Below are 15319 nucleotides of genomic sequence, written 5' to 3'. Positions count from 1 at the left end.
TGTTAAATCAACCAACGCATCATAGCACCATGTCATAGACATTCAAAAAAAAAATCAAATCGCCCTGTCAGCGCATAGCTATACTGAACCTTCTTCACTAACCAACTAAAATCTCGGCTAATCCAATGCACACCCGACTGGCTAATCTAATCCGTTTTGTGCTCGCAAAAATCACTGCCAATTTGTGGGAAAGTGTTAGTATAAAAGCTGTTACAGCAGATCAACACAATTCTGTCAACGTTGACCGGTGAAAGTGTACACAGCAAACCGAAAGAACAAGTGTTTCCAAAAAAACTGGAATTCATTACAACACAGCGTTGTTTTGGATAGCTTTGGTTTGGCAGTGCATGAAAAGGACGAAGTATATTGACCACTATGGATATGGATATGGAATATTCGTATAGCTTACCGAATCCCTTTGGAAATGTGTCAACAGTGTCGACACTGCGCGCAGAGGCAAGGTGCTGTAGATGCAATATTAATTTTCAATCCCTCCCCACATGCCATTCCAGCTTAAGTACCAACTATTTACTCTTAGAATGTCAGATGTGCGGCTAATCGGTTGGAATGTGCCGCCAGAAGAGTTGCGTCATATACCCGATCATTGGTTGAAGTATCCGGAACCACCTGCTTCCCTACACTATCTGCTGGGCACGTTATATCTCTTCTTTACAACCGTATCGATGGTCGGTAACGGTGTGGTCATCTGGGTGTTCACGGCGTGAGTATGGCGGATAGACTACAGTTAATTCGGAAGAGCTTATTTTAATTTCTAACTCTTTCTCGTACACAGTGCCAAATCTTTGCGTACCCCATCAAACATACTGGTTATCAATTTGGCCATCTGTGACTTCTTCATGATGCTGAAGACACCCGTCTTCATCTATAACAGCTTTCATAGGGGATTCGCTTTGGGTAACTTCGGTTGCCAGGTGTATGGCATACTCGGCGCTTACACCGGCATTGGCGCATCTACCACGAATGCTTTCATTGCATACGATCGCTACAACGTCATCACCAAACCAATGGAAGGCAAAATGACGCATGGCAAGGCGATTACGATGATTATGTTTGTGTATCTCTATGCCACACCGTTTGTAGTTGGATGTGTGACGGAGACTTGGGGCAGATTTGTGCCAGGTAGGTGAAATGGCTTATTTTCTTGTTGTTACATGTGTTACAGTTAGGGATGGCAGCGATTAATCATCTGATTAAATGAATCGATTATTTTGGTCCAATTTACGATTTAATTGTATCGTAGTTTTGTGTTTCATTAATCGATTATTAATCAATTAATTGTAGAATAATCGTAAAAATATTTTCAAGAAATATGAATTCTGTAGTTGCAAACAGCCACAAGAATTGCTTAAGTTCAGAGCATACAATAGTTGTGCATTTAAGCCTTGTCAAAGCTACAAACCTAATACCGAATTTCCATAAGGCATTGAAGTGACAAAAAATTAGTGTCATTTAAAAATTGCCACGTGGAATTAAATATAATGACGAATATTTTTTAATGCCCAATTTTGTTATTAAGAATTCGCAGACTATACTGGTTAAAGTCTTGATTCGGTATTCGATAACTCCCACCATTGTTTTGTTCTCGTAAATTACCGAATATAATATTACCATATTGACGAGATGGCAAGTCTGATAATGTGGTAACACACGCTTTAAAATGTCAGTTAATTCCTTTCTGTCACCTATTTCCTGGAATTTTTCGCGCGAAAAGTGCATACATTTTTTAAAAAGTTCAATAAATTTTTCTAGCGTGGAATAAATAAATGTTTTTTAAAAAATAAATAAATTGTAACAGTAAATTGAATGAATTTACTTACTCATATGCGTTATGCCTTTCGGCAGCGAGCAGATTTAAAATTGAATAAATTTCGAACGGCTGATTGCGGTTTACCAACTATCTGAAAATTATCAAGCTTCCAACACGATAAAATAATGATAAAATAATTTTACACAAACAAAATACATGGGGAAAAATTACCGAACACCCGAGTACCAAACTCGAAGTGATGACCCCTATTGTAAAACCACTTTTTGCCAAGTTTTAACGTATTATTTTTGTTGTTATTGAACTTTTGTTATTTTTTTTATAAAAATATAGTTCATGCTTTAACAAAACCCGTGTAAATCCAAGTTTCCAAATTTGTGCAATATAAAAAAAAAAAACAATAAACTTTCGTACAAGTTTTGAACGTTTTAAAAATTCTAAAAAATCAATCGAAATTTTTAGCCATTTGAAACTTGTACTTTATTCTACTAAAAGATTGGTACAATACAGCGATATTCTATTGAAGTTTTCAACAAATAAATTTTCGTGATTGGGATAAAGAAAAATTCTTTGGGTGTTCACACCAAATTTTGGCAAATACCCAATCGTGAAACACTGCCTTTGAACTTGTATTTATACCGATGTTTTTAAATAATGAACTATAAAAAAAACTAACCAAAATTATATAACAGCAAAAATTATATTTTAAAACTTGTTAAAATTTGGTGCGGCTATAATTTGTTCGACTACTGAACATAAGTTTACAATGATTACTAATCGCATTTTAAAATTTTCAGGCAATAGCCTCATGCGATTATCGATTATATTTTTTGTTGTTTGTGTGAAATATTTTATTTTTATCAGTATTCTGCTTTTAATCAAAATATGTTGAAATAAGTGAAACTAAAAAAAAATTTTGCCAGAAACCTTAGTATATTGAGACCTTTAGAGGCAATGACAGTAATTGTACTGTGGCGAAAAAGGCAAAACTTTAAGCCAGTAATTCCGCTAGTGCATTGCGGTAGCGAACAAATAATTAAAATATTACCAAAGCAGCTCGTCGCCCAAAAATTAGAAGATGCCCCCTTGAAACAATTTTACCGAAGAACATTCTTTGTTTGCTAGCCACATCAACTTTACTCGACCAAAAGTTGAAAAAAATCATTTCAAAGATCCGTTAGCATTGTCCTCAGTAAAGAAATTCTTGAGAAATTAAATAATGTGCGCAAAGCATCTTATGGAAACGTCTTTGGGCCCCTCATAAATCTCTTTTACACAAAAGAAGGCGAAAAGATGACGACTTTCGAAAAATGTTATTTAGTTGATACTTCGGTGGCTGCTGAACGCCTTTTTTCAAAAGCTGGTGCTAAAGCCACCGAGAAACGCAACCGTGTAGCAACAAAGCGCTTATCAAAACACTTGTTTTTGCAAAAATGTTTAAATAATAAATAATTATCGGCGCTGAAAATACTCGTTTTATTTTGTTTAAGGCTAATTAACCAGAGAATTAGAAATTTTTTATGAAAAATGTTTTTGTGAATACCCACTGTAAAAAATGCCTTTAAAAATTTGATCAACCGATTATTTCTGAATAATTGCAATTAATTTTTTTTGGTTTGTGATTAATCATATGATTAATTAATCGCTTATTTTATTTTTTTTGCCATCCCTAGTTACAGTAATACAAAACGAGGCGATAAAAAAACACACAGCCGCGTGTATGTATAACTTTTTTCAGTTGGTATTTAAAACTTCCCCATTACTTTGTTTGGCAACAGAGTTTAGTATTTAGTATCGATCCGATGCAATACATACATGTACATATGTTTGTAAATGTATCTATGTATATTTGTAGAAAGATTGAAATTAAAGTGTGTTAAGGGAGCTACAAGTTCAAGGTTGAATTAGACGGTGATTCCAATCTTGCCGTTCACATGGCTAATGCATTTTTGAGTATCGGATAAAATTACATAGTTTAAAAATGTTTGAAGTATCACACTAACTATATACATGTCTTTACAAACAGGTGGTTAACTTTCAATTAGGTTTAGGTAACACTGTGTAAAAAATAAAAAAGTAGTGTTACAAATCATATACAGTATTGGACATATCTATAGCACCCCCTTTCAAAGCGATATTGTTTGCCACTTATGTTTAGTTATTTGTTTTTAAGAATTTTCAATTAAAATACAGTTCATTCTCTAACAAAACCCATATAAACCCATGTTTTAAACTTTTTAAAAGACCGCAAAAAAAGCGCAACAAACTTTCCCTTAAATTTTAAACTTTTTTCTCAGAAGCTCTAGAATTTTTTTGAGTACACAGTTTTATAGCCCAATCAATTTTAGTCTGATAATATGCAAGTTTCAAGTCGCTAGAGATTACCGTTGATTTTTTAGAATTTTATTTGTCTCATTTGCTTCCATATAACGACTAAACACAATTTATTTTTATATGGCAGAAACCCGCAACATCCTCGGCGAAAAAAAATCTTAAAAATCAACGGTAATTTTTAGCCACTTGAAACTTGCACATTATTAGACTAAAATCGAATGGGCTATAAAACTGTGTATTCAAAAAAATTCTACCGCTTCCTAGAAAAAAGTTTGAAATTTGGGTGAAAATTTGTTGCACTTTTTTGCGGACTTTTAAAAAGTTTTAAACTTAAGTTTATGTGAGTTTTGTCAGAGAATGAACTGTATTTTAATTGAAAACTCTTAAAAATAAATAAATAAACATGAGTGGCAAACAATATGACTTTGAAATGGGGGTGCTATTGTATTGGCCAATACTGTATGTATGTACATTAGGGTGGTCCAAAGAAATTAAAGTCTGAATTATAATACTCTCACCCCCTAGTATTGTTCGAGGTATATTGAAGAAAACTATACTACTGTATTTCTTATAAAAAAAAATATTTAGAGGTGGCTTAAAGGGCTCAAAGTTTTCCATGTATTTTATGGAAAACCCCAATTTTTTATAGAAATAGCATAGAATCCTCCAAATCTAGACTCTTCAATGGACCCTTCTTCAGGAGAATAATAGAACAATAAATTGGCACTTACAAACAGGGCCGTCCAGAGAAAACTCGGGCCCGGAGTGCAAAATCATGGGCCCTACCCATAAATTGTATTAATTTAAAATGTGATCAATTGACAGTTTTCCACGTAGCATTTTGTAACGTTTAAAAGCCTGTAACGAAGAAACAGTTTCTAGCGGAAATATCGAAAAATATTTGTTTCTATAATGAATTAATTTTTTTTTATAAAAATGTTAGTTATAAATATAAGATAAGCTGCAATAATTCAAAATCCGTTAACATACTCAACAAAATCATAAGTCTGCCATTATTTCAGGCCTCTCGAAAATCCCGGGCCCGGGGGGATTGCACTGCTTACCACTACACTACTTCAAGGAATAATACTCAATTGTGTATGTAACTATTCTTTAATATTAACTTGTTTTATGGAGGTCAATCAGAGATAGAGGTGAGCAAGTTACGGTACATCTTCTCACCAAAGAAGAATTGCGTCAAATAGGATCCTTCAAGCCTTCAAATCCGCAGGTCCAGATGGTATTTCACCGAATCAGCCGCAGCAATCTTTGGAGTTAGCTCAAAATGGCTGTATGCTATTTTTAATGGAGCCCTGACCCTTAACTACATTCCGGAGACCTGGCTAATGTCAAGGGTTGTCTTCATCCCTTTGTAGACCTACTTCTTATTCTACCACCATCTCTCCAGCTCAATATAACGGAGCGACTGATTGAATCCCTCCTTAGCGAACCAGTTGCAAACACACGTATGGCATCACATCATGCCTATATGAAGAGGTAATCCACCGAACAGCGTTGCGTGTCGAAAACAGAGAAATCTTTAACCATAAAGAAATATACCTTGATAGCATTTCTAGACATCAAGGATACTTCCAACAACATCACTTTTGAAGCAATCAGATCAGCCCTAACGGCTGTGGGCATTCACTCAAAGTTGTGGTCGCTCATACGATGGTGGGTGGAAGGTTCCAAGGTCATTGCGTATGCTGACGATCTTGCGATGGTTGTGAGTAGAAAATTTTCACAAACTCTGTATGATATCATGCAGGACAGACTAAATAATTAGAATGTCATGTAATTGAAAGATGGACCTGGGAGAAAGACCTGGGCATTAACCCAGACAAAACTAACCTGGTGCTCTTTACAATAATATCTGTGTTCATATGGAATAGTAGCTTATTTCGGGAAGCTGGTTTAAGTATAATGCGTTTATTCGGACTGTTGCAAGTCTCTAAACGAGATGGCTGAGCAGTCTGCTCTTCACTTGGTATGAGTGCCGTGGCAGCGGAACATATCAGGCAACGAAAAGGCAGACGAACTTGCAAGATAGGGCACATCCGCTCCACTTTCGCGGAAGTGTTTAGGCATTCCGCTCGCTACCTGCAAGGTCATTCTTAGGGATATATCCCTAAACTAGCAAGTGATAGGTGGGCTTGAGTCACCACTTGCTGCAATACGAAACTTACGTGGCCAAATTGGGTCAAAAAACGGCCGAAGGATCTCCTCATGCGAGCAGAGGGGGCTTAGATCCGCAGCCGTGGGTCTGTTAACAGGCCATGTTGCCATCGGAAGGCACGCGGAGAGGCTAGGGGTCTCCCGTAACGACTTCTGCAGAAGCTGCAGAAACGAAGAAGAGTCAGAAACCTTGCAGCACCTGTTATGCGAATGCTCCGCTCTTTGTGGAAGAAAACGAAAGTTACCCGAGTTAACCGAGGTAGGCAACTTCTGGATTTCGCGCAATCCACACGATGGTTTGAGGGTTCTAACGATCCGCGTGGTATCACAACGGGCCCAAAATCTAACGGCCTAGGTATGCCACTTGAACCTAACCCACCTTATGGGTCAAACAAAACCCTCGATAAATGATATAATAAGACCCGTAAAGAAACTTAAATATTAAAAAATTGTTAAATAAACAATTGAGTAGTATTTCTTAAAGTAAAGTAAAGTAAAGTAAAGTAAAGTAAAGGAGAAACATAGGCTGCATTTCTTTATTCATTCTGAACGTTTGGAATAAGCTTTTTGTTTATTTATTCTTTAGAACGTTCCTGTTGATATGTTGACGTATATTTCAAACGCATTCTGTTTATTCCGGCTGTGAAATGGGATTATCCGGAATGTATAAAGAAACGCAGCCATAGTTTTCCGATTGAAAAATATGTTAACATGTTTATTTTTTCGCTTTAGGGGATCATACCTATAAAATTCAGACTTTACTTTTCTCACATGTATTTTTCTACCACCCCATATACATACATATACCTAGCTTTCTAGTTAGACTATTAAGCGCCCGGGGCGAATATTGATATAACGCCCACAACTACTTCCTACAAAATACTCCATGTTACCACAAAAAAAAACAATTTTTACCTCCAAAATGTACTTTTTCCATTATTCGCCATGATTTACCATCTTTTCACTGTGAGGTATGCGTGCAATACATACAAGCAGTTTATATTTGAGACTGGTAACCTTACTCAAAAGATTTGCATTTCGGACACGATGAACACAGAGAGATCAGCTATAGACTAAATTCTTCCGCGTTGTACTTACAATTATTAGTAAGGTAAACACCAAAGTGATCCTGAAGAGGACGTCAAAAATCCCAACATACATATATAGTGGTTTACGAGATGCCAAAGCTTGGCCAGATAAAATCAATTTATTTTTTAGAAATTCGATGGTTGGGCAAAGCAGCAGCAAACTTCGGAATGCAGATGTCAAGTTGTCACAGGTTTATACTGGTCGATCTTTAGACAAGGGCGTAGCTGGATCTGATGTAGGAAAGAGCAAAGGTTAATATAAGAAAACAACAACTCTCCCAACAATAGGTTGTTCCCTGGGTATAGGACCCGTAAGATAAAAAAATATACCCAATAAGTGACCCAAAACAGCCTTTTTAATTGCCCTCTCCTCCAAACTTTGACGGCCCACCACACGAAACAAGGACTACGCTTTAAGCATATGCGCTTGCAATGTCCGTACCGTCCATAGGAAAGGTGTCTTCATGCAACTGCTGGTTTTCTTACAGAAATACTAGGCTTGCATCACCATTGTATAGGAATTGCGATGAACAGAGCACGATTGCGAATAATTTTCAACGTGCGACATCTATGTATTACTGCTGGCATGAGGCGGCGGTGGTCTCGACAGCTTTAATTCAGGTTCACCCCTATCAGTGAACGAATTTTCGCAATCCGCTTAACATATTTGCTCCAACAATCAAATCTGAATCCTGCTTAAACAAGAACTGTTTGGGTCTCATTGACCGGACATAAATGAGCAGTGGGACTCGATCCTCCACTCTATGCTCAGCCATCTCGTTTAGAGATCTGCGGTTTCCTACTTTCACCCACACAGGAAGAGCTGATATGACGAAAGTGTCAAGCAGCTGCTGTAGAGAAATACATATCATTCCAACCCACCCTGCAGCCAAATCTGACGCGCTCGACAATTCAGCGACACCGGGGTAAGTGAGATGTAGACAGGCATGAATGCGACGCACAATTTGTATCAGAAATAAGAATAGCACCACAAACAACAGCGAAAAAATCCTTCACCCCTAGATGTCACGTCGAAAAACCTGTTTTGTGTTTGTAACAGCTTGTTTCTAAATATTTAGCAAAAACACTGAATGAGGGTGGAGGTATCGATGATGATTTGCAACGCTAAGCTTATGAAGAAATTATGGGAGAAACAAACGACTTGTAACAACAATGAAATGCTGGCTTTCAGGAAAAATGCCCGAAGGTTTTATCAGAGAGTTAGGCGACTTACGGAATATCTTAAGGCCAGGGTGAACTGTAAGAACAACATTGGCGACCTAGTGACCGATGTCTAAAACGTACTTAAATTCTAAAGGAAACACCTTTCCACGAACCCGAGCAACAGTCGTTAATGACGGAGTCGATTTTCCTCCGCCTGAATATGACGAGGTACGAATAGCAATTACGCGGCGGAAAAACAAAAAAGCTGCTGGAGCTGACAGCCTGCCAACTGAGCTATTCAAGTACGATGGCGAGGAGCTGCATCAACTCTTATGCAGAATATTATCAGATGAAGGCATGTCCGACGACTGGAATTTAGAAAGGCGACCCCGCCAAACGCACCAACTACCTCGGGATCAGCTTTCTAAGCGTACAAGGTCTTATCGAGCGTATTGTGTGAAAGAGCCCAACGTCAAAAAACTGATTGGGCCTTATCAGTGTGACTTTAGACCTGACAAATCCCCCATAGACCAGGTATTCACAATATGCCAAATCTTGGAAAGGACTCGCGAGAACAGAATCGACACTCACCATCTATTTGTCGACTTCAAAGCCGCTTTCGATAGCACTAAATGCGCAGTTATCCACAGACGTAAAAACGGAGAACGTGTTATCTGACACCATCCATATTATGGGATCTGCGTGTTAACAAAAACTCACCACCGCATGACCGTGACGTAGACGTTGCTTCTTTCTCTATCTATCAACAGCACACTTGATATCTTTCTACGTACTTTACGCTACGCTACGTACACATTCGTGTGTAACCGCGCTGTAAAAGGAATCGCCTACACGCCGCGGTGTCTGAAATGAGAATCAGTCAGATTTGGGAAGGACCTCTCTCAGCCGTTTGATACCAAACGAAGCTTCAGACAAGGTCACGTTAATTCTTTAATCTGATATTGGAGAAGATCATCAGAGCCGTAGAACTAAACCGCGCAGGCACAATACTTTATGAGAGCGTACATTTGCGGGCGTATGCCGACATTATCGGTAAAAACAAAGGCAAAACAAGAAAAAAACTAAGTATCTTCTGTTGTCAGTCAAACAGTCAGAGCATATCCTGACAATTACAAGTTTGAAAAAGTAGACGGCTACGTTTATTTGTAAACCAGCATTAACACCAATAATAATGCCAGCCCAAGGTGTATTCAATAGATGATAGCAGTACCCTTTTATTTTCTTCGCCTCACGGCTCGTCAAATGGCTGCTCTTCATTGGTTGGAGCTGTTGATTATTTATTGTTTTCTGTTCTCTTTCACATCCTTCGTATGAAATTTTTGGTACATGTACATGTACATTTTGTTATTGTCGTACCGATACCACCTTATAGAATACGCCTTGTGCCAGCCTTGAAATCGAACGCAGAATCAATCTTCCCAACAAAGCAAATCATGATGAAATCAAGTGAAATCATTTTGTATTAAAATTATTAAATTTTGAAAGAAAATGTGAACGTACTTGATTTATGGGAAGTAATTTAATCGAAACCAGGTAATTTATGCTGTCATGTGAACATAGTTTTAGGCATGATACAAATATTTAAAGGCAGTTTCACTTCGTCTTCTTATCCGCCATTGCTCCCATTTGACGTAAACTGTGCTTTTGAAGTTTTCTTTTAAATTAAAGCTACCATCTTTGAAGAATCTAAAAAGTGGTTTTTTTACTTCAAAAAAATTATTTCAAAGTTATTTCATGGAATATATTTTGAGCATCATTTTATAGCGAGCTTTTAGTGGTTTATTTCTCAAATTAATTATAAAACGGAAGGGAAGTAAAATACTACTATTACATTGCGTAATGCACATAGATAATCTATTTGTTTATGCAATAATTTCCATCATTATTTAGAACGATTAGATGCATATTTCGGGATGGCCACGTGCATGGTAACTTCACCAAGGTGTTGTTTGCTTGTTCCAACCACTTTTCGGCGGCCTGCACCAGCAGCAGTAGAGCGAGTTGTTTATCTGTCTATAAACTGTAACAAGGAGCTCTAAGAATTTGTAAATTTTTTTTACCTCCCTCTAAGTTTATGCTTCCATAGTGCTTTCACTGACGATAAGCTACTTTTTAACTATTCCTTTGTTCATATGTCCTCTAAAAAGGATCCAAATTAAAGCAACATCCTAATATCTATAATAATATCTAATGGAACACTGCATATAATGCCAAATTGCGTTAAGGTATTTTAAATTAATACACACTTATTAACAGCTATGCTAATACGATGAATTAAGTAAATTTACCTTGTGTGTTGTTATTTTTTAATGCATAAAAAATTCCTTTAAAAAATAATAAAATTTCCAAACCAATAATTTGTTGAGGTGGCAGTGATACTCGAGCAATTTACGAAAAGTATAAACGTCATTAGCACAGTTTATGTCAAAAAATTTCACAAGTGAAACTACCTTCTTTTTTGTATCTTGGTTTTAGGTGATTTTTAAATTTTTTTCGAATTGATTGATTTAATTTTTCTTTTGTATTTATCGAAGCCCTTGATTTGTGGGCCCTTGTTTCCCCATGCTTTAACCATGTCGTTTACCGCCAATTCATTTATGTAGTCTGTCTTCATATGCTGGTTTGAACCGACGAGGATTTTATATAGTATGTTTCATGGGAAGAAGCGATTTGAAAGAAAAGAGTGGCGTTTCAAAGATAAAATTCCAAACCTATCGACAAATTCCTTTTTGTAAGTAACCAATTCGGTTTCTGTCGTAGAAACAACGGTAAATATTGGCTAATTTTAGGGTAAATTTTGCTCTGCAACTTACGATTTGCAGACTAAACTTTCAATTTCGGGATACAGGTTCTTTGGAGCAATAGAAATATTATCGTGTACAAATTTTCTATAAGTCCAACAAACATTGAGCATTTTAATGCAAACAATTTTTCAAAAATTAGCAATTTTTTTTTATTATCAAAATACTCGAAAACTGCTCGAATGATTTTGCTTTTGTTTTCTTTAATCAAAAACTCAAGTTTTTTCCTTTCATTTGGTATATGGGAAGTACTGGTTGATATGTTGTAAGTATGTTTATTTTATTCAAATATATGGGCATAAATGATTTTCCATACAAAATCACTTCGTCATCATTCTGCAAACACATGCTTGCTCTGGAAGTGAGAGAAGAAGACAAAAAATATGTATGTATGGTATTACGGCTTTTGAGTAACAGATGACGCAATATTCATAACCAAATCGCAGCGCATGTATGTAAATACAAGAAGACCTAGGTAAATTTAAACACTTTACTTATGTATAAAGGACAAAGGTGAAGAGGAATATGTAAATGAAGAATATGATAAACATTAAAGTAAAACCAAAGATAAATATAAAGAAAAATATGAGGATGAGGATACCGATAAAAGTAAAGATGAAGATAGAGGAAGAAAGATTAAAATAAAGGTAATTATAGAGAAAAGGATATAGACAGAAACTCAATCTGGGGACTATTTCGGTATTTTAGAGATTTTCGGAGTTCTCGGGACTTATCGATATAATAATCGATATTTTATCGGTTTTGTTATCGATATTTTTTATCGATTTTGTTATCGAAATTTTTATCGGTATTGTTATCGATTTTGCTATCGATATTCTCGGAACTTATCGATATTATAAACGATACTTTTTATCAATTTGGTTATCGATATTTTTATCGATTTTGTTATCGACTTTGCTATCGATTTTGTTATCAATTTTTCTATCGATATTTTTTTGTTATCGATATTTTTTTCTTAATCTGTGCTTTCGTTTTTGGCTTGGATGTGCTCTTAACCATGCCATGTATTCTACGTTTAAATTTAGCGGCCTGCATACCAAGACGAAAGCGCTGGAGTGTTCCTTTTTTGCTATACATGGGTGTGTGTAAAGTGTAAACACTATAAACCATTTGACTTAATAATTTCAAGCCGCCTTTATACCAGACATTTTAGTTTACTCCTCAAAACTGTCGCTGACAATGTTAGCCAACGGTTTATTTACTTTTGTGATCCATACAGCATTTGTGTTTGTGTCGAGCTTATTCTGATAATTATAATTTTTGTGTTTTTTGCACAACATCATTGGTCCTATGAACATATCGTCGTTTAAAGTACAAAACCGCATATCAAGAAAATGCAAAACCTCGCATGTGACGTTACCAAGATTTTGTAGGTGAGAGTAAAGCTAGTCCTATTTCAAAACGGTTCTCTCTTTTATCCCGAATTATCTCTTCTTCTTATATCTAAGAATCGATATTTTAGTATAAATGGATAAGGGCTTGATGACAGGAGCTTCCGGTGAGCACAAATGTCAGTTACGAGGTTTCGCAGAACGACGACGATACGCGATATATACTTGTGTACACACTTTCGTTCATATGTACATACATACATACATATGTGCATATGTCGATACCCATTCAATAAACCTTTTATTAATTAAGTGAGGGTGTATTCAATGCATAATTTCCCCATCCACCCTTCGAGCTACAAACAAACGCTGTCCATCTCATGTCTTCCACTTTAACCATACTTATGCTACACTGTTGCCACTTGGCATTGATTGCCGTCTGAGCCTATGGAATTTGGAATTTGTCAACTTGCAACATGTTCTCTGCCACAGCGCCGATTAAGCGGCACGCAAACCAAATGCATTACAAAATGTAATAGTAAATTCAATTAGAATCACTATAAGCCAACCGCAAGACGAGCAAAGTATTGGAAACTATAAAAGCCCTTTGCATTCTTCGGCATCACTCAACATCAAAAGTTTCGGCTGTAGTGGCTATGTTGCGCGCGGTGCGATTTCGAGACGTTTTAAACGGCTAAATTAGTGCAAGAAGCTAGCGTTTTGTGGCCGCGAGAGTGTTAATTTTTTTTTGCTAAAAAGAAAATTTGCTTGCAATTCTCATAAACGTCAAGCAGGCGAAGCGCGTAAACGCATGAACGGCACAGCAACGTTGTAATCACACTTCCAACATCCAAGAACAGCGCTCAGGAAAATCACAGCGAGCTGACAATGCTGCCTTGCTGCAATGCGAGCCTGAAGCCTGTGCTGCGGCCAGAAGCGCGGTAAAATATCACTCATACGGCATGTGTTACGCAATGCCTTATGGCAACTATGGTACTATTTTCTTTTTTGTTTTCATTTGTCAGCGTCTCTAATGAGCTGCAGTTTCTGGGCTGGAATGTGCCGCCTGATCAGATACAATACATTCCCGAACATTGGCTGACACAATTGGAACCACCAGCCTCCATGCACTACATGTTAGCCATACTCTACACATTCCTCTTCTTCGCCTCGACCATTGGCAATGGACTTGTGCTGTGGGTTTTCATGAGGTACAAAACGATTTTACAATACGGAGCCACGCGTGTTTCCATAAAACTTCAACAAAGTATTTACTAAATATTCTACTATTTCCATCTCTTTGCTCTCTAACTTCCATAGCGCAAAAGCTCTCCGCACGCCATCGAATATTTTTGTATTAAATTTGGCTTTTCTCGATTTTATTATGTGCGCCAAAGCGCCGATATTCATCTATAACAGCTTTCATCGTGGCTTCGCGCTCGGCAATACTTGGTGTCAAATTTTTGCCGCCATCGGCTCATATTCGGGCATTGGAGCGGGTATGTTGAATGCCGCCATCGGTTATGACCGCTACAATGTCATCACAAAGCCAATGAATCGCTCAATGACCATGACCAAGTCTATTATAATGAATTTGCTGATTTGGGTGTACTGTACGCCGTGGGTGATTATGCCATTGACAGGATTTTGGGATCGATTCGTACCAGGTAAATATGTGGTGGGTGTGGGTGAAAATTTGGGTATCTGATATTCGTGTTAAACGGTCGATTACTTCTCAATGGCCTTTTCGATTGTTCTGCAAAGGTTGGTAATGACTGCTCAATAGTATAATTAATAATTCAGCGGAGTGATTACATCTAACTTCTATTTACATTTGTGTAAAGGAAATGTAATCGGTAATGCGTATGCAATAACAGCAAGTATCATATAAGTGCTTTTTATTGTTGTTTATGTAAATACAGTGAAATCTCGAATACGTTGCTAAACTTCTGAAACCTGAAGTAACCGTATAAAATTTAATTTCGCGGCCAAAAACCCTTGATTCGATAATATCGGGAATAAAATTCAGTAAATATGTCTTTACTCTTACAGTTTCGATCTGTAAATATCAGGGAATGATATTATTCGCTTTTAGATTTTTTCTGCCATGAAAACCTGTATTTGAATTTTATTTTTATTTTTTTTTTTTTTGTTTAATCGATATTTCGTGTTTTTTTCGATAATAATCTTTGAGACAAAACATGTTCGATCATATGTTCTATGTAGATCTAGAAAATTTTTAATCTGAAATTAACGGTTATTATATGTAGCAAGATGTCAGTTTTTAGTTCTTTTCAGAATCCTTCTGCTATAATAAGAGTATTTTGATTTATTTTACACAACGAAATATAAGGATTCATATGTAAGAATATTTCTTAAGAATATTTCCCACATTTAGATATCCTTTTCAAGTAAATAAATACATTTATAGGAACTTTTCTAATGACATCCTACGTAGATCATGATTTTATTTAAGATAATGCTTTCATTTTAAAATCACAAATGTATGCATCAAATTAGGTAGGAAATGAACTTTAAAAGCTGCAGAATTTCTGCCGCTGCTCAAAAATGTATGCAGTCCGTTTTCGAAAATAGTAT

At 36.6% G+C, this 15319-nt stretch overlaps 2 protein-coding genes across 2 annotated transcripts; both read left to right on the top strand.

Moving 5' to 3' along the window:
- Positions 1 to 247: 247 nt before the first annotated feature.
- LOC118752855 (opsin Rh3-like) lies at positions 248 to 1163 on the top strand. The gene is made up of 3 exons (XM_036487710.1): positions 248 to 461; positions 539 to 721; positions 794 to 1163. The coding sequence occupies exons 1-3, from the start codon at positions 376 to 378 to the stop codon at positions 1146 to 1148; spliced, it is 624 nt and encodes a 207-aa protein (XP_036343603.1). The 5' UTR covers positions 248 to 375; the 3' UTR covers positions 1149 to 1163.
- A 12202-nt stretch (positions 1164 to 13365) lies between these two features.
- Positions 13366 to 14596, top strand: LOC118752853 (opsin Rh4-like). Its single transcript, XM_036487709.1, has 3 exons — positions 13366 to 13662; positions 13747 to 13932; positions 14042 to 14596. Exons 1-3 carry the CDS (start codon positions 13610 to 13612, stop codon positions 14427 to 14429), a joined length of 627 nt encoding a protein of 208 aa, XP_036343602.1. The 5' UTR covers positions 13366 to 13609; the 3' UTR covers positions 14430 to 14596.
- The last annotated feature ends 723 nt before the right edge of the window (positions 14597 to 15319 follow it).

Source organism: Rhagoletis pomonella, unplaced genomic scaffold (assembly GCF_013731165.1).
Source record: "Rhagoletis pomonella isolate Grant_MI unplaced genomic scaffold, Rhpom_1.0 Rhpom_scaffold_01907, whole genome shotgun sequence".
Classification (NCBI taxonomy): Eukaryota; Metazoa; Arthropoda; class Insecta; order Diptera; family Tephritidae; genus Rhagoletis; species Rhagoletis pomonella.
The sequence above is the reverse complement of the archived record's forward strand: the minus strand, read 5'-3'. Positions and strand labels throughout refer to the sequence as shown.

Excerpts from the sequence above, each read along its gene's own strand:
- LOC118752855 (XM_036487710.1), top strand. The coding sequence starts at position 376 with ATGGATATGGATATGGAATATTCGTATAGCTTACCGAATCCCTTTGGA. Across the intron at positions 462-538 it reads ACACTGCGCGCAGAGGCAAG|AATGTCAGATGTGCGGCTAA; the intron begins GTGCTGTAGATG and ends ATTTACTCTTAG. Across the intron at positions 722-793 it reads GTCATCTGGGTGTTCACGGC|TGCCAAATCTTTGCGTACCC; the intron begins GTGAGTATGGCG and ends TCTCGTACACAG.
- LOC118752853 (XM_036487709.1), top strand. The coding sequence starts at position 13,610 with ATGCTGCCTTGCTGCAATGCGAGCCTGAAGCCTGTGCTGCGGCCAGAA. Across the intron at positions 13,663-13,746 it reads GTGCTGCGGCCAGAAGCGCG|CGTCTCTAATGAGCTGCAGT; the intron begins GTAAAATATCAC and ends TTCATTTGTCAG. Across the intron at positions 13,933-14,041 it reads GTGCTGTGGGTTTTCATGAG|CGCAAAAGCTCTCCGCACGC; the intron begins GTACAAAACGAT and ends TAACTTCCATAG.